Genomic DNA, 25,429 nt, shown 5'->3' with positions numbered 1-25,429 from the left:
ATGTCCCCGGCAGACGTCGCCCACGCAGGACCTCCGGGAGGGGCCTGAGGTGGCAGGACAACGTGACGCACAGGGATTTCCTACCCTCCTCACTCTCAACTCGCTACACCAGCGCATGCGTATCCTTGCTTCCGGCTGCTTCTCCGCGGGGGGGCACCCACAATGCTTCGCGACACCGGTTCCGACCTGTCGCAAAGGCCGCTTTTTCATCGGGCGTGAACTACTCGCCTTCCGCTCTGGGCGGCGGTGGCGGCGGTGGTCTTTTTCCCTTCCCCCATTCCCCTCAAGTCGGGCTGAAGCGGTGCAGTGCCTTGAGCCTGGGCCCGCTCCGCCATGCCCCCCAAGAAACAGGCTCCGGCTGGGGGCAACAAGAAGGCGGAACAGAAAAAGAAGGAGAAAATCATTGAGGTGAGTGATCTGCCCCTCCTTCCTTCCTACTGAACCGGGCCTTCCCGGGCTCCCGCGCCCAGGTTCAGCCGGACTTAGGTCTCGTGTCCACGTGTCTCGCAATTCCAACCCTGCCCCCTCCTTGCAACCCGCCTAGCTTCTCGATCTCCTTCCTTCCCACCCCCTTCCTGTCCTGGTAGCTTCTTTTCTTCCTTATCCTATAGTGACGCTTCTTCTCCTATCGCCATAGTGACTGTGACCAGTGGAGGTGGGGTGAGCGTGGGGGAGAGACAGGTACTGCTCCTGCTGCCCCTCCCCCCGCTCGGGCTGCTTATACTGCTGCCCCCTCCCCCATCTTTGCAAACCCTACTCTCACACTCGCTATGTATTATCTGTTAGGACTTTGTTGAGTATGACCATCCCCGCCCACCTTAGTGTCCTCTTTTACGCAGACTGATAGTCTTTGTCCTTTCCATCCCGCACACCGACCCTTGTGGAGTTGTAAAAATCCTCTTTTTCCTTGGTCGGCTTGCGGCTCCTTTTCAGTCTAGTAGTTAGTTCTTCTGACTCTTAGGGCCTCTTCCTTCTCTCTCTCCTCACACCCACCTCAACAAACTAAAAAAGGCAAGAGTTAGAAAAAAAGATTGTGGGAATGTGGGGGGGAGGGGGTTAAATTTGTAGTCCGAATATGCTAATATTGTTGCTATTCCTTTCGGAACCTACTCCCCAAGTAACCGTAACCAGACCTTTAACCCATGGTTTTTGTTGGGTAGGGATTGGAGTAGTTCAAGGATCAGTATCTTGGAAATTTGTCCTTCTAAATTGGATGTTGTCATAAATTATTCGATGTCTCTTTATAGTCATTTTCTTTATGATGTGTTAGACCCCTTTAAAATCAAGATCAAACTTTTAAACTTGGAGTTTTTCGAGATCGAGTAAGGTAGTTCTAGAAACATACGGGGGAAGTGACTTTTTAAAATTCATATTTCCAGAGAGGAATTATTATCCTAAGATTACCATTAGTGTTTCCCATAGTTATAATAAAAAAGGAGTAAACATTCAGTGTATAAATAAAAGCTTTTTATGTCTTTCTGGACCACTTTTTTTCTGAGGAGCTTAATTCTCCTAGCTTTTTTTGACGTTTAAAAACCATGTCAGATAAGTTTATCACATGTTAAAACTTCTCTTAGGGACATAGTTGATACTATTCACTATTACTTAATAGTTAATGAGAGTCCAGTATGTATTGATTAAAACCATACGTTGTAAATTTGAAATTATTTAATTTCAGCAAAATATTTTTGAAATAGCCTGTTTGTTCAAATAATTGAATCAAATAAAGACAAGGTTTTGTCACTATCCGTTTTTCTTTTTAGAAAGAACTTAAGACTGTCACAAAATAACACAAATGAGGACTTAAACTTTTCACTTCATTTGCAGCCATACTGTATTTCAATTAAAAGACACGTGGATGCTGAGTAACTGGTATTTTAAAGAATAACTAGGTGAAGAATAGGATCTAGGTCTATTTCTTTGAGGGGAAATTTTTTTTTTTAATCAACCTGAAGTTAGAGATAAGCCACTTAATCCTTCTGCTTTCTCTGCCCACTTCCAGCATATTGCATTGCAGGTCTCACTTTACCTGTATCGTGAAATCATAAAATGATTGTTTCTTGAATTACTTTATACCTTCACATAGTAACTCCTGGGTACCATGGTAGGCTTCACTGATATCTGCCCCCAAGCATATATACATTGCAAAGAGATTCTGATGCATTCAACTAAGTGCCTATTCAAAGTAGCTATTAACTATATAATATTCAAGTTGAATTTTTTCCTAACTTATTTTAACTTTTATAGTCTTTAAGAACTTGTAATCACTTAGCAGTTTTCCATCTCCAGCCAGTTTTTTTGTGCTAGCTATGTTTCATTCACCTAAAAAAAACTTATTTAACAAAATTTTTATTGATGTTTTTATATTACATTCATTTCTGAAAATCATAAAATTGTAAATTTATAACTAGAAAGAACTTCAGAGGCCATCATCTAATTCCCTTATTTTCCAAATGAGGAAGGGTGGTAATTTGGCCTGTCCAAGGTCATGCAGATAGTGTCCAAATATATTAAACTTATTTTTAAAATAAAGTTGAGCCAACTCTCTACCTTTGTTTTGCTCAACAGAGACTTCTGAGAAAAATATAAAATGATTAAAACAGCTTGATACCTGAGTTCACAGGAAGGCATTATCCTGACAAATATTAAAATTCTAGCCAGCTGTCACTTAAGAAATATGTGAATATCTCCCAAAAATACTTATTAAAATTAAGAAAATAAAATTGATGATTAAAGTTAAAAACCTTTTTAAATTTTGCATTTTGTTTGCTTAGCCAGTTCTCTTTCCCATACAACTCTTAGTAGCAGAATCCCATTTTTATTTTCTTCTTGATATGAAGACATTGTCATGTTAACAAATTTATTGTGCAAATATAAAATTTAAGGACCAGATATTCAATTTTTTATTCAATTTCATTCTATATATGGGTAAATGAATGTTTTGTTCTTTAAGCTAACTATCAAATGGTGTATAGGTAAAAACAGGATTTTAAAAATAATCTGTCATTTATTAAGAGGCTAGTTTGTGCCAAACCCTATGCCAAATGTTGGGAATTCAGAGAAAGGTACAAGACAGTTTGTGGTCTACAATGTCTCACAGTCTACTAGAGGAGGGAAAAGGAGGAACTGAAGATAGTGTCAAAGTTACAAACCTGGAAGACTAAAGAAGATGGAACTTCTCATTTAAATGGAGAAATATGGGAGAGGAGAGGTTTTACTGAGAAGATACTGAGTTTGTTTTGGACATATTGAGTTTGAGACAATAGAACTGGAGATAGATTAGGACTGTTTGTGTAGATCTAGAAATTATCTCTGTCCAGGTGATTTTAACACATAGGAATTGATAAAGTTACTGAAAGAATGGTAGAGAAAGAAAGGGTCCTAGGAATTATCAAAAGGAATAGATTGGTTAAGGAGAACATGTCATATCAATTCAATCAGTCCTTTTCAACTATCAGTTTAAAAATCATTTTTAAGGGAGGAGATGGAGGCAAGCAGTAGAGATAACATTTTCCAGGAAGTTTTCTGAGAAAGGGAGGAGAAATTCATTTTGAAGGGGGATGGGAGGGGATAATGCTGTGGTTTTGTATTTTTTTAGGATTGGAGGAAATTGGGCATGTTTTTAAGGCAACAGGGAAGGACTAGTGGATAAGGAGAGGTTGAAAATTTGAGAATGGCATGACTGGCTTTGCAGTCTACTAGAAAATATGGGAAGGCATGGAATCAATAATAGGTACAGAAGAGTTATCTTTGGCAGGGCCACTTTCTGAGACTAGAACTAAGAAGGGAGGAAGGACTGGTGGGAAGGGGATTTCCTAAGAGAATGGAAGATGTATCTCATTTGAATGGCACCAGTTGTTAAGAGTAAAAACTGAGATGGAAGAAGAGGAGATGCTGAGAAGTTTTATAATAGCTTCTGTGAAGAACTGGGAAATCAATTGGGAAAGATTAAAAGGACTCATTACCTTGCTACATAGAGAGGTCCTAATTAAAATTGGATAATCCAGGTCAAGTTTGGCAAGAGATGAGCATTAGGACAATTGAAAATGGAGAGAATTGAAATGGTCAGAATTTTAAAAGGAGGGAAATGGCCTGAACAGATACTAAGAGATAGAAGGATTTTTAAGAGCCAAGAATTGTTTGGTAAGGGTGAGGCATAGGAAGAGAAGGAATAATAGACAAGTATCATTAGATACTTGTGAACTTGTGAGGCAGAGATGGTATCTTAAAACATGTTTATGCATTCAAATGTATCCTAAGATAAACATATACACCCACCCAAATAAAAGACTAAAAAATATATATAACAAAATAAAGGGCACATTTGAAATATATACTTTATTCTTTGGTTTAGGAAACAATTCAGTCTTGCAATTGCCTTGGAATCATTATTATGAACATTAAATGATTTATTGCCAGTGGACAAAAGTCCTAGTTAACAAGTCTAATGAGATCTGCTAAGAGTATATACCTCAGTGATTCCCAAAGTGGGTGCTACCGCCCCCTGGTGGGTGCTGTAGCGATCCAGGGTGGGGCAGTGATGGCCACCGGTACATTTATCTTTCCTATTAATTGCTATTAAACTTTTTAAAAAAATTAATTTCCAGGGAGCTAAGTAATATTTTTTCTGGAAAGGGGGCGGTAGGCCAAAAAAGTTTGGGAACCACTGGTATACAGTGTTTTAAACATAGAATAATGAAAGGGACTCAGGACTTATAAGAACTAAATACACAAGGTGATGTTGGACAAGTCACTTGCCCTGTGAGAAAGTTGGACTAAATGATCTAAGGTTTCTTCAAATCCCGCATTCTATGAAAATTCAAATTTCTTCAGGGCTGTTTAGATGCCCTCTTTCACTCACTCATATAGTAGCTTTAAATCCTTTTTCTTTCTATTCATATTCCAAAAAATATTAAGCATCTATTAATTACTTACCCTTTGCCAAGCAGTGTACTAGGATTGGGTATGCAAAGCCAAAAATAAAAGTCTTTGACTTTTCAGAGTTTACGTTCTTTTGGGATAACAAATAAATGCATAGTAACTTGAAAGATTAGTACCTATGGAAAGGCCCATGTAGAAAGGTGGCATTTTGAAGAAAACTAGAGATTTTAAGAAGTAAAGGTGAGAAAGAAAAGTATTTCAGTTATGAGGAGAAAACCTATGCAAAAGAATAGAGACAGAAGTAAAAGCAAGTAGGCCAATTTGGCTCAAATATGGAGTGCCATAAGTAGACTCCGCCAAGGACAGTCCCAAACCCAGCTGAAAAAGGAGGAGGGTTGGGCGCAAGGCTAGCAACCTCACCCCGTAAAAATCTCACTTGCTACAGAAACTGCAACCTCATTAAACCAACAAAACCAAGGATCGCCTAGTCTGGAAGATTGCTCTCCAACAGAGTCCTGGCAAAAGCCAACAAACTCCAGGTCTTTGTTAACAGATGCCTACGTCAAATCTTGAACATCAGATGGCCTGAAAAGATCTCCAATACCAGACTCTGGGAAAGAACAATTAAGTATCCCATCAGTCAGGACGCTGTGAAAAAAAATATGGAACCCACCAGGGAGGAGGAAAGTCAGAAGGCCAAAACAGGCCTGGCAAAGATATGCCCAGTTGGGGGAAGTTGCCCAGAACAGAGTCCGTTGGCATGAGATGCCCAGTTGGGGGAAGTTACCCAGAACAGAGTCCGTTGGCGTGAGATGGTTGCGGCCCTATGCTCCTCTGGGAGTCAATAGGAATAAGAAGAAGAAGAAGAAGTAGACTAATAAATAAGCTGGAAAGATAGTTTAGAGCCAGGTCATAAAGGTAATGGGGAACCCTGAGTTTTAAGGAATATATACATGTTTTATGTTTTAGGAATGGCAACTAAAATGGTATGGAAAGAAGAAATTGAAGGAAGATCGATGAGGAAGCTGTTGCAATGGTCCAGAAGAGGTGTTGAAGCCACACTCTAATTAAAGGCCTTAATGCTTCTTCTGGCCCATTGCAGAATCCTCCTAATTGGTTTTCTGGATCAGCTAGATCAATACATAATACTCATGATGAAGGGTGAATTAATTTATTAGCATGTTTGTCTTCTCAAGGCCTCTGCAACAGTGTTTCTTATCACCTTTGCAAGTTTGATTAGTGTGAGATGTTTAATTTGTATTTTTTTATTAGTAGCAATACTATGATTGATTTTTGGATGGGAATCCAGAAGCTTGTATCTTTTGACTTTTTTAATCCATTAGGAATGGCACTTAATTATTGTATATTTTTTGTCCCTTACCTTGAGATCTTAGATGTAAGATATTTGTAATACAAGAAAAATATATTTTTTTTTATGATGACCCCTCTTGCTTGTTTGGTCAAAAACTCTCCTAGGTCCATGTTGGCAAACCTATGGCACATGTGCTGGAGGGGCTGCTCTCCTCTTCCTCCTGTACACTGTGCCTGAGGACATTTCTCACATGACCCACCCTCTGCCCAGCACTTCCTCCGTCCCCTGTCCAGGGTAAGGGAGAGGTTCACATTTGGCGCGAGGGTTGCAGTTTAGGCACTCTGGTCTCTAAAAGGTTCCTAATCATTGTCCTAGGTCATAACCATGAAAGATCTCCTTCCATTTTCGTTATTATTCTTATGTTGAAACTTTAATATAAAATAAGAATATTTTTGGAGCTTGGTGGTTAATTTATAATGCTGGACTAAACCTAACTTTTGTCACAATATGCTTCCTTTAAATTGTATTTTTCGGGGATATAGTAGGTGCATACTAAATTCTAATTGATGGAATGCCTGACAGCTGTATTTAATTCCATTTAGAGCTCGCTTATCCTAGCCTGTTACTCTCTTAAACTGTATACTGGTTTCTTTATTTTAACCAGTGCCAAATAGCCTTAAGGATTGTTATTTTATAATTGCCATGGATATTTTTTTCCCCTAGCTTATTATCCAGTGGTATCAGGAAGTATCTAGGCAATGAAATGAGTAAAATAGATATTCCTTAATAGCACTCATTAGAGATTAGTAACTAATCCATAAAAAACATTACCAGGATTTTACTTCAGGAAAAAAAAAATTTGTTACTTGCTTAATTTAAGAGTGATTTTTGGATAGAAATAAATCTCATTAGAAAATAAAATTTGAAAGGAAGCTTGTTGATATGAGAGAAACTTGATGACTAGTTAAAAATTGTTTCTTTTTTGTTTCTTTTTTCTTTGTGAAGATCTTTTTTGATGTTTCTCATTTAGGACAAAACTTTTGGTTTGAAGAATAAGAAAGGGGCAAAGCAACAGAAGTTCATCAAGGCTGTGACTCATCAAGTTAAATTTGGTCAACAGAATCCACGACAGGTAAATAATTTACATGTTAAACTTGATCATAAAACTTTTCCATCAAGATATGTTTCATCAAATAATTTACATGTTAAACTTGATCATAAAACTTTTCCATCAAGATATGTTTCATCAAATGAGTTTATCATAGTAGAATTTCAGCATGATTAGTATACATTTTTATAAGCCCACTTCACCTCTTATTTTCTTGACCCACCTGACTGAACTGAATCACAATGCTGTATTATAAAAACTGTATTTAATCTGTAACACTGTTTTGAATAAGAAATATGTCAACTGGCACTTCATTCAGAAAAATGATTCCATTTTTCAGTTGGTTCTTTTAATGCCTTTCTATAACCATATACCAGCTCTTCTTACTCTAGAACAAGGAAAACCTTGTTTCTTAACTGATAAATAGTAAAGAGCAAGACTTCTAAAATTATTTAGCACAATTTATGGTCATGTTTTTTTTTCAAACTCTACCCCTTCCCATATCCCATTTTTTTGTAATTACAAAAAAATGGGGACCTGGGACTTCAGCAAAACTAAACAACATGTAAAGAACTCTTAACTCTACATGCAGTGTCCATGTGCTGTTCCCCTTCCTCTGCAAGGAAGAAGGTAGTGCCTTCTCTTTTCTTTGGCTCCCAGATTGGACATTATAATTTCACAGCATGTAGCTTCAATTATTTTTTTGTTGTTCTTTCCATTTACATTATTGTAGTTGTTCTGTATGTTGATTTCCTGATTAACACAAAAATTTTTGCAACAAATTTTTTGGTATATACAGGGCTTTTTTACTAATGATCCTCTTGGAAAATATGCCTCAAGGCATAATTTTTGGATCAAATTGTATAGACATTTTTGTCATTTGGGGGGGGGGGGGCATATTTCCAAATTGCTTTTCAGAATAATTGGACCAATTCACAGATCCTCCAACAAAGTATCAGTGGACCTGTCTTTCCACAGCCCCTCCCACATTGACTATTCCCATCTTTTGTCAATTTTTCTAAATTTCCAGAGGTGAAGTGAAACCTCAAATTATTTATTTTGCATTTCTTTTTTATTGTTAATTTTGAGCATTCTTTAATGTGATTGTTTATAGTTTTCAGTTTTTCTTTTGAGAACTCTTCATACCTTTGATCACTTATCAATTGAGGAATGGCTTTTGAGACTATGGATAGTATTTTAGGAATGTATTTACTCTTAATTTAGACGTAATTTTTACAGTGTAGCCTACATATTTTCTCAGCACAAAAGTAATTAGAAGGGTCAGCATGAGTTGCCTTTTAAAGACTACTGATAATAGCATATAAATGACAACCAGTCACAGTTTTGGAAAGAATAAGCATAAGTTAAAAAACAGATAAAAAGTACCAATGAAGAGAATTGCTGAAGCAGAAAATATAGGAATAATAAGGGAATGGGATGTGATTATTTCACTGTAAAGAAGGAAAGCTGAGCCTGAGATAGGAAGGCAGATTTATATGGAAATTATAGGTAGGACACCCCACCCCTACCCCCCCACCCTTCACTAAACTTTTATGGAAGAAATCATATAGAGGGTTGGTGAGCTCTCAAGAATAAATAAAACCACAAAGTCCTGAAAGGGAGGGGGAAATGGCATGAGGGGAAGGGGTGGGAGGGCTTGGGTAAAACAGTAGAGTCAGTACACAAAGACCTCTAACAAACTTAATTTAAAAAAAAAGACATGGAAGAATTTTTTAAAATGTAATGGAAGATTGATGAAAAAGCATGACATGTTAGCTGTGTGACCCTGGGCAATAATAATAATAACAATAAACAGCTTGACACTGACTTATTAAATTGGTGTCAAGAACCAAGATTGCCTAAGAATGGTAAAAATAACAAGTGTTTGGTTTTGTATCTGTTCTCTTCCCCTCCTCCCATATCCCTTCCCCTCCCAATCATGGGATAATAGAACCATGATAACAATAGATAGTGGAATTGCTGAGCTCTTCCTTTTCTCTTTGTCAAGAAGAATGTTCTTTAGAATCGAAAGGTCAGAATAAAAATGGTTTAATAGAAAGCTGAATCCAAAAAAAATTAAGTAGAGACATAGTCAAAGCACCAAACTACAGTTAATAAATTCATGTTACAAACAAACTAGACATGATATATCAGGATACTAATAAAAGAACTAGCATTTGCAATTGATGAAGCCGTGTCTGTGATCTTTGAAAGAGATTTTTTCTTTTTCTTTTTCTTTTTTTTTTTTTTTTTTTTAAGAAAAGGAAGATAATGGAGTCTATATACTATAAAGGCCAATTAACTTTGATTACTGGAGAAATTCAGTCATAGTCTTTGAAGAGTGGGTTAGCAGATATTTAGAAACTTGGGTAGCTATGGCAAAGTAGAAAGAATGTCAGTTCAAATCTGGCCTCAACACTTAAAATATAGGCAGTGAGCACATGGATTTGTAAATTCCCTAATGATTAAGAATTGGAAAACTATACTTTTTGTTGGATTGTGGGGGCAGGAAATCTTTTGGGGACCTTAAAATTGAACTGAGTATACAATTAATAGCCTATTTTCTTCATTAAGAGTAGGAAGTTATTTTTTCACTTTATAGGTTTATGGGTACATCTACTGACTGCCCTAACACTACAGAAATTCTCATCTATCACTTTTCTGTTGATCTGTGCAATCAGCTCATAACAAATATATAAACCTCCTAAAGGAACTAAATAGAAGAAAAAATTGATTTCATTTTGTATTTGTCAAGTAAATACAATTTATTTTCAGAAGATTTTGGGCAAATGGTTATAATGAAGTCCTAAAGAAATCAATGGCTATTAACCAAAATGTTTTAATAAACAGAGCAACCAGTCTCTCATTAGAAGTTTACTGTATTTAAAATGTGTTTTTTGAGCTATTTTCCAACATATTGATTAACTTTAACATAAACAAAAACTAACGAAGCTTTGACATGAACTCTACTACAAGATAAAAAATACATAATTATGTGAGTGGTATTTTTAACATTTTTATTGAAGTTATTGTATGCTAATGATATCATATCATAGATATCAGTTCCAACTAAAGGATAAAATCCTTGAAAACCGAGGTTATATTTATAGTTTCTTTTATAAGATAATTTAAAATGCTATTTTTTTAGTATAGTGCAATATTTAATATGTAAGAGAGTATTATCCTAACATTACTGACAAAGAGACAACTTTAATGCCTTCATTTTATGCTTTCTGTATTCTATGAGATACAAATGACTGTGTACTGAAGGAACATAATTTAATTTGTGATACAACCAGTCTATGGCATAACAATACATCTAAAGCAATATTTCACTGTGTTTAATCTTTGGAATGTAAATGATGTAAAATTAATACTTCAAATCTGGTATTATAGGCTGCACAAAATGAAGGTGATAAGAAATTAAAGAAAGATGACAAGAAGAAAGAACTTCAGGAGTTAAATGAACTATTCAAACCTGTAGTTGCTGCTCAGAAAATAAGTAAAGGTAAAAATAGAGACTCAAGTTATTTCATTTGTGTTAAACATAACTCATGCAAAAATTATTTTATTTGCATTTGTGTTTTCAAAGCATACTTAATAAAAATAGGTTGTAATTAATTATTCTTAGGCTAAGTCCACTATTGATTAGCACTTCTTGCTATTAATTTTTTAATCAGCTTTGTAGGTCAGATATAAGGGAGCCTTATGACTATTTTACACAATATCACTAAAATACAGTTAAATTCTAGTATATTCAAAATCCAGAAGATCCATGTTGCAGTATTGCTACTTCCTGGCAAAGAGGTCTCAGAGTACCAAAAATATAATGTTTTGCACATGACCAATTCAGGAATTAGTGTTTTCCTTGGTTATGTATGTTTTTTAAGGTGGTTTTTTTCCCCCCAAGTGGAAGAGTAGGTGAGTGAGAAAAAGAGGTTTTATTTGAAAAGATTAAATTAACAAATCTAATATCAAAATTATTTAGACAGTATATCATAAAATAGATTTTATGGTGTATTGTGTATTAACATGAAGAGGTTTTTTTGCTAATTATGAGTAATGACTGGGTAGTATTTGTTTATAATTTAAGGTTAATGTTATTTTTTCCATTTTTTTCAGTCTCCTGTGTTTCTCACATATATAATACATGACATTTAAATTTTTTAATTGAATTAAAATTAATTTTTATACTTTTACCAAATGCTAGTCAAAAGACTTGAATTATTGTTACTACCTCCAGCAGATATTTGACTCCTTCCCCAAAAGATCTATTGCTGTACCTCATCTATGTATTGTTATTGGCCTTTAAGGCCCTACCTATAAGTTCCTGCTTTATGTGAGCTTGTTCAGTTATCATGTATTTAACTGATTCTTCCACCTTCATTCCAATTCACTTTGTTTTGAAAAAGGGTGAATTGTTAATGCTATCCATATTTCCCTTGGTTATCATTGGACCTTTAATGTTCATCACCACAGAGGACAAGGGCAAACCGCTGGTACTTTGCTGAACCTATCGTTAACCCTTTATTTCTTGGTCCCTTTATTCCTATGATTAAGTCACAGTCTCCCAACATTTAAAAAAAAACAAAACAAAACAAAAAAAACATCTTTTCCCCTAGTATCTCTTTCATCTCTTTGCAGCTTAACCTTCTTTCTTCCGTTCATTTTCTTCCTCTGCATTACCACTTTCAGTTATGCTTTGTGGAACCTCTTCACTGTCATTAACATAAACATCCCTTTTATCATAGATGTATTCATCTCATGTTCACTCAATCATCTTTTTTCTCAATTTTTGTGCTTTCTACATTTTTTGACATTACTAATCCAATGCCCTACCTCCTGGATATATTTTTCCTATGATTTTTATGACACTGCTTTTTCCGGTTCTTCCTACCTTCTTTGCTGAATATTCCCATCTCTTTAACAAAATGTTCTCAAATCTGGTTCTTATGCCTTCTCTTTCACGTTGTCTTCTTCACTGGGTGAATGTCACTTAAGATGGATTCAGCTTGTTTTATGCAAAAGACTGCCATATTTTTCCAGCCCCAATCTTCCTCCTGAATTCCATTCCCATCTCACTAATTGCCTGCAGAACATCTCTACCTAAATGTCCCTTTGGCCTCAAACTCAGCATGTCCAAAAGAATAGAATATCCTGATTTTTTTACACTCTGGTTGTAGTAGAAAAAAATGCCATAATTAAAATCCAAAATCTCCAGGTTCAAATCCTCACAAATTATTTTAATAAAGGCAACTTTGGCCTACACAAGGTGGATATAAATAAGAGAGCATTTATCTTCAAATATAACTGAACTATAAAGCATTATTAGTCATGCATATTCTTAAATAGCATATCATAGTACAATGGGAAAAGGACTATCTGAAAAAGTTCTTTGAGGGCAAAGATGATTTCGTTTTTGTATTTCTATGCTCGTTGCTTTATATCTATATGTATGGGGTATGCAGGGAAGACTAACGTCTGGTGTGAGGGCATGCTGAGTCCCATTCAGGGCTGTTCATCCACCTTTGATATCTAGATACCTTTTACCAACTCACTTGTGGCTCCAAGATGCTGTGGCATGCGCAGCATCTACACCCCAGTGAAATTGTCTAGGCAAATGAGCTAAACCAGGATGAAGGTAACCAACAGACCTCAAATCCATCAGTGAGCTAGGGGGATGTCTTCCCCCAGTAGAATGGGTGGGTAAACAGTTTGTTCCAATAGCCAAGAATGCAGCTCAAGTAGACTTGGTGAGATATCAAAGATACCAGTCATCCACTATATCCTGGGCCATCACCAGTTGTCTTGACTTTTGTCTTAACCACCAAATTTTAAGGACTCTACCATGGAGTGGGGATAAAGACCTTGTACAACTTTGCTTCACTTAAGTTCAATTCACACACAAGTCATCAACTGTGATGTCATTAGTCCTACTGGAAACAAAGGAGGAATAATAATCTAAGCAACATTCTTGACACATAAGTAGGTAAAAAAAGTTTGTTGAATTGGATTGAATAGTAGAGAAGAGATTCAGTTCATAAGTCAGGATGTCTTACAGTCATCTGAAAGGCTTAAAACATATAAGAGTTGAGACTCCAGGCAAATGTCTTAACTTCTTGGTGCCCCAGAAAACTCTTAATATTTTTAAGTTATAGATGAGTTGCTAATATTCTTATGTGAAGGAATTTCTATACTCAAATTTACTTATACTTATATCACAGGTCTAGATTTTTAAAAATAAAAATAATAAATAACATTATTAATATGTAATTATAGCTTGATCTTCTAATCAGTGAATTTGAACTCATCTATACAAAAAGCTAATGATGGTCTAAAATAGTTCCTGTGACTCTGATGTTGATAAGACCCAATTCATTTATTTCAAATTTATACTCTGCCTACTTCTAAACAGTATTAATAGAAGTTTATAATGCCATATTTTATTTTTCATTTGACACAGGTGCAGATCCCAAATCTGTAGTATGTGCATTCTTTAAGCAAGGGCAGTGTACTAAAGGAGATAAATGTAAGTTCTCCCATGATTTGTCTCTGGAAAGAAAATGTGAAAAACGAAGTGTTTATATAGATGCACGAGATGAAGAACTTGAAAAGGGTATGTATAGTTTTTCAATTATGAAATCTGATTTTCAATTTTTGGTTCACTAATAATAATGTTTAGTAGCTTAAAAAAACTTTCATAAACATTTGTAATCACTTTCCTAAAGATTGGCTTATTTTTTCTTTTGAGATGCGAAGTCACAATTTATCACGTCATTTTTATGTCATCGAGCTAGACAGTGATTCCCAAAGTGGGCGCCACTGGCCACAGTGGGTGCATTTGGGGGCGGTGAAACTGTAAGGGGGCAGTGATAGTATGTGACAGGGGATGCTAAGTAATATTTTTTTCTGGAAAGGGGGTGGTAGGCCAAAAAAGTTTGGGAACCACTGGGCTAGAATGTATAAAGAATAATTAACTACACCAACATTAACTTTTTGTGATATATACTTTTAGTAAAATGTCCAAATTTTTCTTTTAAAAAATATTATGTAATGAGAGAGGAGCTATGGTTATATTAATGTTAACATATTTCATATCTAGATACCATGGATAATTGGGATGAGAAAAAGCTGGAAGAAGTAGTGAACAAGAAGCATGGTGAGGCGGAAAAGAAAAAACCAAAAACTCAAATAGTATGTCCTTTTCTTGAATTGAGTTTGCAGTATTTGTTATCATTAGGGAGAATTAATGTGGCAAGGTATTTGGCATTTTTTACTAGGTTGTACCTTAAGATTTAAAATAATTCTAGTTAATAATAAGTACATATATGAATTTATGGGGAAATTTTAAGTTTTTCTTTTTAAATAGACTTCATAATACTTGATATGTCCTTTATTTTAATGAATCTGTCATTTCATTGATTTGGTTATCATTCAATGTGTACATATTACAATCCTTCACAATCTCATCTGATGTAATTGTTTTCTGTATTCTGTATTCTTCTGTATTGATTTCTCCAATGTCCTGGGGCCTTATTTTAGGGCATTTTATGTTTTGTGAGAAATAATGCAAACTCATGATACTCACCTTCTTTTAAAATATCCTTTACCCATGATAGACATGAGGTCCCTCTTATCCTTCTTTCTCCTGAATAATAAACTGTCCAACACTATCTACAGAAGACATATATCAATGTACTGCTGAAACCAACTGGTCTTCCAAATGTGTGGTATAGTCTGAACAACAGGCATTTTTCATTCATTTAGCTCCTTTCAGTCAGTAGGCTGGTTTTTAAGGGTTCCCAGATGGGGAATATGAAAATATCTGCAGGGATGTTTGCTAGCTGGGTTGAACATGTGGTTAATCTTTCCCCTTTGCCCCTGTTCCTAATTTTGGGTTTTATTTCTCTAAAAGCTTTGACTTCCCAGCTGATTATAATTTTATTGAGTTGGAAGTGACAAAAAGTATTCCCTCTTTTCCCCCACTTCCACTTTGCTGTTTATCCTAAGTCATGAAATCAAAGGTATCTTCTTTGGAAGAATTGTTACCCCAGTTACTTGGTTTCTCTGGAGGGGGGGGTGAGGGGGGTGCAGATTTCAGCTGAAAATATGGTGACTTGGATGTTGAGAAAATTGAATACTAGAGCTTTCTCTGACACAACTCCAGGCTAATGTTTACTTGTTTGTAAAATGAAGACATTGTACAAGATAGTTTTCCGGCTCAGACACTATGTACATCCATTTGACTCTATCCCAAATCAGCTTTAATTTCAGTACATATTTTTTGAGCTAGACACTTCCCCTCTTTGGACTCTTAATGAATTTAGAAAAGTGCCTCCCCACAAAAATTACCTTGTATTTATTTTATATGTATTTATGCATGTATTATGCCATTTCCCCAAGTACCATGTGAGTTCCTTAAAAGCAGACATGGTTTCCTTTTTTTTGTCTTTGTGTCACCAGCACCTGGCTCACAGTAAGCACTTAATAAATGCTTATTTGATTATTCTTTCAAAAGTTCATGGATCTCATTGAGGAGGTTCTGTAATATTCTAGGCCTTGATGCAATCTGCACAGTCTCATACAAGTAAGAACATCTAGAGGCCTTTGCCATTAATAGGGGTTCATTTTTCTACTTAGTCACTTCATAGTATAGTCTCCCTAATATTTGGTTGTCTTGTCTTCCCCATTTCATACTTTGCCTAAAACTAATAACCTGAAAGTCATTGAACTGTGTTCTCTGCAATTTTGTGTATGTATTACTAAGTCTTACATGATTTGAGCCTATAAATGAAGACTTTTGAAGGAAAGACTTTAAAGGTAGCATTTTGCTGTATTCAGTCAAATGCATATCTTTATTGAAGGTTTTTATTTTCTATATCTTTCAGTTGACTACAAATATATGGACTACTTTAGAATATTTTTTACAAAACCTCATTTTCATCAAGGTGGTTCTCAATGTAGATGTACCTCATTTTCATAAAGATTTTATAGAATTGAGAACAACATATGGGCCAGCAACCAGGTGAATCAGTGGATCAGGCACCAGGCCAGCCTGGAGTTAGGAAGATTTGAGTTTTAATCCTACCTCAAACATGTAAATAACTATGACCCTGAGCAAGTCACTTACCTCTGCCTCAGTTTTCTCCATTATAAGTGGGTTTAATAGCACCCACCTCCCAGGGTTGTTGTGAGAATAAAAAAGATAATAATTGTAAGCATTTAGCTCCTTGCCTGGCACAAAGAAAGTACTACATAAAGCCAGCTGCTATTATATCACTTGCCTGGTGGGGGGAAGACAATAAAATCATGATTTTTTTTCCCCCCTCTACCTGATAAAAACATAGCCCCCTACTGCTTTTTAAATTGTGTCAACTCCAGCATAGATTTCTTCTCTGTACTTAGTCTAATCCAGCATAATCTCAGGCTTTATGATCATAAGTGAAATTTCTACTTAATAACAAATTAAGTGTTTGTGTCAAAATGGTGATTCTGATGATGGTGAGAGTGGATTGTTAAAGAAATGCTTGCATATCTATTCATGGTTTTCCATTAGTTTGTTGTCTTACTATTATCTGGCTGTCTTCCTATCTGTAAGTAGCCTTGGAATGTTAATGGCTTAGTTGGGTTTTATGTCTAGCTTTTTGTCAATTTAATCTTCTTTGCTTTTCATTCTCATTTCCTTTTTTATGGCAGTTTAATCCACTTCATCTTCATGTAATCATAAATTTAAACCTAGAAAGGGACCTGAAAGTATTCTAGTCCATGTCCATATTTTTATAGATCAGAAAACTGAGGTCCAAAGAGATTGTGATTTAAGTTGACACAATTCATTGGTAGAGCCAGGATTAGAACTCAAGAGTCCTGTGACTCCCAGAGTTAGCAGTCTTTCCACCTAGTGGAAAACAGTTCCTGTTGTTCTGTACAAGCTTTGTCCCAGCACCTCTACTTTGACTGGTCAGCTCATCAGATTTCTTTAACCTCTTCATTCTCAAGTTGGTATATAAGCAGCACTTTTCTTCATGGTTTTTTGTTTGTTTTTAAGTAATACAAAACAATATGATCAAATATACTATGTCAGGTCAACTCAAAAGCATGTTTAAGCACCTACTATGTTCAGACACTATGTTACAATGAAAGGTAAACAACTATGCACAAAGAATATATACAAGATAAATTGGAGATGATCTCAGAGGAAAGGCAGTAGTATTAAGGGATATTGGGAGAGGCTTTTTTGTTGTTGAGTCATTTCATTGGGACCTGACTGTGACCCCACTTGGGGTTTTCTTGTCAGATACTTAAGAGTGGTTTGCCATTTTCTCCAGCTCATTTTGTAGAGGAGGAAACTGAGGCAAACAGGTTTAAGTAACTTGCCCAGGGTCACTCAGCTGGTAAGTATCTGAGGTCAGATTTGAACTCATAAATATGACTTCCTCATTCCAAGTCCAGGACTCTATTCACTATGCCACTCAGCTGCCCCAGGAAAGATTTTTGCAAAAAGTAAAAATTTTAACTAGATTCCAAAGGAAACCAGAAGACAGGAAGGAAAAAAATTTTGGAATGGGAAACAGCAAAATGTACTCACAAGATTGAGTATCATATGGGAAGAACAGGAAGGAGGCCAGAATAGCAGAGTATGTGAAGGAGAATAAAATAAAAGACTAGAAAGGTGGGAAGGTACTGATCCTTAAAGAGTTTTAAAAGTCAAACAAATTTATATTTGATCCTGGACATAATAGGAGGCTACTTGAGTTTATTGGGTGAGGGAGGAAGAGAAAGATGGTCAGACCTTGTGCATTAGGAAGATTAATTTGACAGCTGAGTGAAGAACAGACTAACCTGGGGAGAAATTTGAGGCCTGGAGACCAGCCAGCAGCCACAAATGAATATATTCGTGGGTGAACACCTCAGAAGGGAGATTGTAGACTGAGGGAGATTGGGTGATGGGTTAAGAAGAGAAGGGACACAATAAAAGGAAGAAAGACTAAAGACAAGAGAATTGTAGCAAAGCCTAAGCCCCACCAGGGGAGTAGTAGGCTCTTGGTGGAATTGAGCTCTCTGGTGGTGAAGAGCTTCCTCATCTTTGGGGCATACTGATTTTATTGGGGTTACAAAAAGGAAGGGGGGAAGGGACAAAGGTGGTCTGACAAGTTATGTAATCATCACAAAATGCACACCACTGGATCCTAAAACAATAGATATATCTAACTCCCAAAATCTGGAGTACATATGGCCTAAGGCCTATGAGTTTGTCTGATAGCTATGATAATCAATTGTTGGTAAAACAAAGATACTGAGAGATCTGGTCTAGTCTTCCCCAGTTTAGCCTCAGGGTTGGGTCACAATATGACTAGGTTAAGTACTGAACCAAGAGCATAGAACTTAGCTTGGTAAAAATGAGAACATAGCTCATAAGCATGGTTTTTGAGTACCCCTAAAATAGAATCAAGGTTTATACATGCCTGGACTGCTACAAAGACTATTGCAGTAGTCCAAACATAAGGTGACATGAGTCTATACCAGGCAGTGTCGGAGGAAGAGACATATACAAGAGTTTCAAAGAATGGACTGGAGTTGACAGCTTTTGGAAGTGGGGGTGGGGTAGGGAGAGAGTGAGATGTTAAGGATGAAGAAAATTTGTGATAGAGAAGAAGGTAGGTTTGGGGTGGGGGGTGGGGGAGGCAATGAGTTCACTTTAAGATGTCTATGTGACAATGTCCAGTAGCAGTTTGAGATGTGAGATTGAAGGTTGGGTGAGGGTTAGGGCTAAATTAGATCTGAGAATCATCTGCCATGGGTGTGATAAAATTGAATGCATAGTTCTTTCTCTCCCTTCCTTACCTCCCTGAGTCAATAAGCAATTTGATTTAGGGCTATATATGTGATATCATATAAAATATTTCCATATGAAAATAAAGAAGATAAAGTAAAAAATAGTATGCTTTGATTTACATTCAAACTTCATCAGTTCTTTCTCTGAAAATGGGTAGCTTTTTTCATCCTGAGTTCTTCAGAATTTACTTGGATTGCATTACAATTGCTGTTATTCCTGAGTCATTCACAGATAATCAGTGCAATATTTCTGTTCTGCTAGATGATAAGGTTTTAGTGAAAGGCAAACAACTATGCACAAAGAATATGTACAAAATAAATTGGAGATGATCTCAGAGGATAGGCATTGGTATTAAGGGAGATTGGGAAAGGCTTTTTTTGTTGTTGGGTCATTTCATTGGTACCTGACTCTGACTCCACTATTCTGGTTCTGCTCACATCACTTTGTATCAGTTCCTGCAAGTGTTTACGGGTTTTTCTGACATTGTCCTGATCATCATTCTTATATAACAGTAGTATTTCATTACCATCATATACCACACATACATTGTTCAGCCATTTGCCATTTGATGATCATCCCCTCAATTTCCAATCAAAGCTGTTTTTAAAGTTGATATGGATCTGCCTTATCTACTTCTCATACCTTTTCATTTTGTTTCTATACTATAATGTGCAAATGGTTACATAAAGCATGTAATAATCTATGCTAAATAAATGCTGTTTTTGTTTGATTTGTAAAGTGAGAGATCACTCTTTGAAACAATAACCTTATATTTACAGTTCTTTGATAGCTAATATTTTCCCCTTTATTTTATGTTCTTTGGACTGCAGTAATTAAGACATTTTTTGTAACTGCTAATATTTATATTATATTAGGATGTTATACTAATATTGTATTAATAATTGTCTAAAATTAGTTAATTTGCTTAGTAAGGTATATAAACATTAAGACAAGCTATTTTCTTTAATGGCTATTAACATGAGAACATTGAATTATATGAATATATTTCTAAGAATTCAAATAAAATCTATGTGAGAAAGTCAGTCAGTCAATATATATATATATATATAGCTTATTAGTAAATTGACCGTTAAAATTATTTTATGTTTGTGTGAACAAGAATTTATCTTTTCTGTATAGCTAGTATTACCACAAAAATTTTCAAGGACAAATGAGCAGTTATCTGTGAATATTATATTTCTTTATAGGTGTGCAAGCACTTTCTTGATGCTATTGAAAACAACAAATATGGCTGGTTTTGGGTTTGCCCCGGAGGTGGTGATAATTGTATGTACCGTCATGCTCTTCCTCCTGGTTTTGTATTAAAAAAAGATAAGAAGAAAGAAGAAAAAGAAGATGAAATTTCATTAGAAGATCTAATAGAAAGAGAGGTAACTAAAACAGGTTTTCTTTTTTTTTTCCAATCCTAAAGAAAAACCTTTATTGTGAATTTTTCATGTTTACCACTTGGGGGCAACAACATTGTTTTGTTTCAGAAACTATGATTGATACATTCTGTTTAATTGTAAAGATTTTATTGTTCTGACATTATGCTTATGTGTTATAGTTGTTTTTTAAGATAGCTTTAAGCTTTTGTCCATTAATATAAAATTATGCTACTTTGAAAGCTAATTTGATAACATTTACACATATGTAGACATGAGTAGCTCTGAGGCCATTTGGTATCTCCGTGATAGTGTTGGACCTGGAGTCAGGAAAACCTGAGTTCATATCTGACCTGAGACATTAGTTTACGCTGTGTGACCCTGAGCAAATTATTTAACCTGTTTGCTTTAATCTACTAGAGAAAGAAATAGGACACCACTTCAGTTTCTTTGCCCCCAAAAAAACCCATATAAAGTCAGAAGAATAGGACACAACTAAAATAACTGAATAAGAATAATAAGACATGAGAGCAGGAAGAAGATAAAGAGAACCCAAATCTTTCTCTTTTACAATTTTAATTCTAGTGAGAGATTTATCAGAAAGAATGAATGAATAAAATATTTTTAATGTATTTAAGTGCTTATTGTGTGTCAAGCACTGTTCTTAAGTGCCAGTGATACAAATGGAGAAATCAAAACAGTTCTTGTCCTTAAGGATCGCATAGTCTAATTGGGTGAGATAGCACATAAAAGTTTGTCTGCAGGGCAAATGGCAAGGACCTAAAATCTTAGGTTACTAAATATGTAGTTTAACAGTGAAGTTCTTAAACTTTTTTGGGTCATGAACTTCTTTGGCAGTGTAATGAACCTTTCAGAATTTACCCCTTTCAGAAAATTATTTTAAAGCCATAAAGTAAAATACATAGAATTAATTATAAAGGAAACTAATTATATTGAAATAGAGGCATCATATTAGAGTTGTCAGACTTGAAATTATTCTATTAGGGTTCACCAGAAACCTAATTCCTAATTATTAATTATTAAATTATTGCTTTGTCTCTCCAGCGTTCTGCTTTAGGACCAAATGTTACCAAAATCACTTTAGAGTCTTTTCTTGCATGGAAGAAAAGGAAAAGACAAGAAAAGATTGATAAACTTGAGCAAGATATGGAAAGAAGAAAAGCAGACTTTAAGGCAGGAAAAGCACTAGTGGTATGTTCTAAAATAATTATGTCTACTAATATTAATTATATGTAACAACAGGAACCTGATTCAGTAGACAATTTTTCTTTTCTTTTTTTTAATTCTGATATCGAACAAATAATATAATGTTTGTGTATGAACAGATCAGTGGCCGAGAAGTTTTTGAATTTCGTCCTGAACTGGTTGATGATGATGATGAAGAAGCAGATGATACTCGATATACTCAAGGAACTGGTGGTGATGAGGTAAACGGGTATTTACAATAGCTGGTTGTATCTTAGCGATTGTTAAAGGACTGTAGATTTTTAAATGGAATATTAGGGTCTTAAATTCAATCCCCTCATTTAATATATGAGGAAATGCAGTCTGAAGGGTGAAATAAATTGTCCAACTTCACACAAGTAAGCTGTGATGAAGTCAAGAGCCTCTGACTCTAGAGTCAGCCCTCTTCCTGTTAGACCATCCTGCAGAATCTAGAATATTTTGTAGAGAACAAAATAAAACAAAAACAGAAGCAGAGTAGAATTAGTAGGAAAAGATAGTAACAAATAGTAACAGTTGTGGTCAAGTGATTGTGGTTATACTTGGCAGTATTTATAAATAGACAAGTTGAATTCTTCTAGAAAAGAGTAATAAGGATGAAATAATGTTTCAGGGAATGAACATTGAACTAATAAGTAGTGATACTCATGAGTTCAGAAAGAAATTAAGTAAGCATAAATTTCTGGATTGTCATTTAGAGTTGAGCATATTTAAGTTGCCAAAATATGCAGGAATGATAGACTTATATCTATTCGTGTGCATAATAATTTTTATTTTTGTGCTTTTTCTTGAAGGTTGAAGATCTAATAAGAGTAAATGATATAGATTTGAGCCAATATATCCCAAAGGATGTGGATGAGACTGGTATTACTGTGGCTAGTCTTGAAAGATTCAGTACATATACTTCAGTAGAGAAGGACGGTAAGTGGGCTAATTTATGTATATTTCCAAGAAGTAGAAAATTGAATGGAGATAGTATATTTTTAAATGGCTATTTCTTAAGAGTTAAGAAATCACAAAAGAAATGTATGGTTTTGTGAAGTACCTCTATTTCTGATAGTTAAGAAATTAATATAATAGTAAAAGTCAAATCTAACACTGCATGTGTTTCTTAGATTTCTTGCTTTGTAACTAACACTTGGCAACTAGATAGAAATATATCTTGGATAACATGCCCTTTATTTTGCAGTATTCCTTTAAAGTTGGTGTGGGCATTTGCCTTTTTTTAATAATAAAACAGTTTTAAAGTTTCAGTATTCTCAAAACTGGGCAAACAACTAACACATATAATTGCTAAAAAGGAAATGAAATATGCATAGATTTAAAGTCCTGTTTCAAACAGTACTTCATAGACAAGTTAGTGGGCATTTATTAAACTTCTACATACAAGTCCAAGGGATAATCCACTTGGTAATTGTTCTCAACTGTTTAAAATTATCTTGTAATATAATCTGAAATATTTTTTGTTTAGATACAGCAAATTAAAAAACTGAACTTTTTAATTAAATGTCCGAAGTTTCTATACTGGTATTTCTTAAAAATCAGTTGAAGTGTCATTATGTAAGCATCCATTCTTTATTTAAGTTATGATCAGGGGAAGGGGAATGGAGTCACTGGTGAGAAGTAAAGATGTTTTGCTTTGGAGCTATGGGGCAATTATGGAAATCATTTTTTCTTATGGGAAACCATTGACTTAGGTTCACCTAAATTATATATGGTTCTTACATACAAATAGCCACCTTAGCTGAGTCGCTCTGGGTACTCTTTGGATTTTTCCGTTTTTACCTGTAACTACCCACCGCCAAATAATACTTCTCACCTGTTATGAAGCTGTCTAAAATGATGGAATTATTTGTGAGGCAATAAAGCTCCTGAGACTATTCTTCTCTTAACCCAAATGCTTTCTAAATCTTTTGAGCAATTTCTTCTGGCTCTTCACATTCTTGGTCTCAATTTATATTTTATTCCCATTCCTATCCTAGTTCCTATGGATTTCTTAGGAGAGTCTAATGGTTTTTTTTCCCTCCCTGAACCTTTGTGAGCCTGGGCAGTAATTTAACCTTTGTCTCAGTTTACTTATTTTGATTTTATAGAAGTAGGAAAGTAGGCCTAGTGGTTGGTAGTTATTGATAATTTCTTGGTCACTTGTTTTTTTGTGGTTAAAAGGTCATTGGTTTGTTGGTTTCTACAATTCTTTAGTATTCTTTTTCATCTTGAGAATCATTTCTAAAGTAACTTCAAGGTTGTGCCACATCTAGATAGGTCTTCACTTTATTCTTGATCATTTATAACTTTCTCTTTTAAAAAAATTGACAGTTAATTCAGTAAGTATTTATTGACAACTACTCTGTAAAAGCCATTGTACTATATCCTTAATTTTTTTTTTTTTTTAAATTTTAAACCCTTAACTTCTGTGTATTGCCTTATAGGTGGAAGATTGGTAAGGGTAGGCAATGGGGGTCAAGTGACTTGCCCAGGGTCACACAGCTGGGAACTGTCTGAGGCTGGATTTGAACCTAGGACCTCCTGTCTCTAGGCCTGGCTCTCAATCCACTGAGCTACCCAGCTGCCCTCTATATCCTTAAGATATAGAAATGAGTAAGACAAATCTCTTCTTTCAAAGAACTTCACTACTACCTGGACAAATGTGTTTTTAATAATAACTATAATAATTTCCAGTATGGAAAGATACCGAGAATATTTATTTCAATGGATGGGAAAGGACATATGACAACCCTATTTTTTATACCTTCAATTTTCAGCAAAGTACTGGAATGGCCATTCAGTTTTCAAGTTTATTGATTTGTCTTGTTTTCAGATAATAAATTGAGTGAAGCTTCAGGAGGTGGGGCAGAAAATGGAGAACAAAGTGATTTGGAAGAAAATAATGAAGAACAGGAAAATGGAGTGATTGGTGCTGTTCCTGTTGATGAAAACCTTTTTACTGGAGAGGATTTGGATGAACTTGAAGAAGAATTAAACACACTTGATTTAGAGGAATGACAGCAAGCAAGTCAGATGAAAAAATTGTCAGCTCAGCATAAATTGAAATTGACTACATTAATTTTTTTTCTCCTGTCTAGAATTCTTAAACAAGATGTTTATGGTTTCTCACACTGATTTCAGGAGGCACCCCCTCCTCAAATCCCTCTTCCCCTCCCCCCAAAAAAGGAGTATTCACCCTTATCACCTCTATTCTGACCTTGACTACACCTCTATAGTAAGTTCAGAGTAGGTCATAAGTAATCTGAAATATAATGGTCATTACAGAAAAGATTTTGTAAATAATTGAAGTAGGAAGTATAAATGCTTTTTTCCAACTTGTGAGTTTTATTGGGCATGTGTTATTACCAAGTACAACATACATATTGAAAATATCCCTCATTTAAGCTGCATCTTTTTAATGAGTGGTTTGATTTACTTTGTATTTATATATTAAAAAAAAAAGACTGCCTAAAATAAGAGCACTGTACTTCATAAATAGACAACTTATGCAGATTCAGTGTTACATTTCTTTGGATAATTAATCAGATGGACATTAAAGATGCAAGTTCTTTAAACTGACAGCATCATCTGGAATGCCCTCTGTAAGCCGGTTTAAATTTTCCCTCTGCCTTTTTGCCAACAAAGTTGTAAATAAAGACCATCAAACGTTAAAATCACAA

At 35.2% G+C, this 25,429-nt stretch overlaps 1 protein-coding gene across 1 annotated transcript; it reads left to right on the top strand.

The window, feature by feature from the left end:
- Positions 1 to 181: 181 nt before the first annotated feature.
- LOC123242171 (zinc finger CCCH domain-containing protein 15) lies at positions 182 to 25,429 on the top strand. The gene is made up of 10 exons (XM_044669726.1): positions 182 to 408; positions 7,224 to 7,325; positions 10,698 to 10,809; positions 13,765 to 13,917; positions 14,404 to 14,495; positions 20,343 to 20,525; positions 21,585 to 21,731; positions 21,866 to 21,967; positions 22,559 to 22,685; positions 24,583 to 25,429. The coding sequence occupies exons 1-10, from the start codon at positions 334 to 336 to the stop codon at positions 24,765 to 24,767; spliced, it is 1,278 nt and encodes a 425-aa protein (XP_044525661.1). The 5' UTR covers positions 182 to 333; the 3' UTR covers positions 24,768 to 25,429.

This window comes from Gracilinanus agilis, chromosome 3 (assembly GCF_016433145.1).
Source record: "Gracilinanus agilis isolate LMUSP501 chromosome 3, AgileGrace, whole genome shotgun sequence".
NCBI classification, from domain to species: Eukaryota; Metazoa; Chordata; class Mammalia; order Didelphimorphia; family Didelphidae; genus Gracilinanus; species Gracilinanus agilis.
The sequence above is the reverse complement of the archived record's forward strand: the minus strand, read 5'-3'. Positions and strand labels throughout refer to the sequence as shown.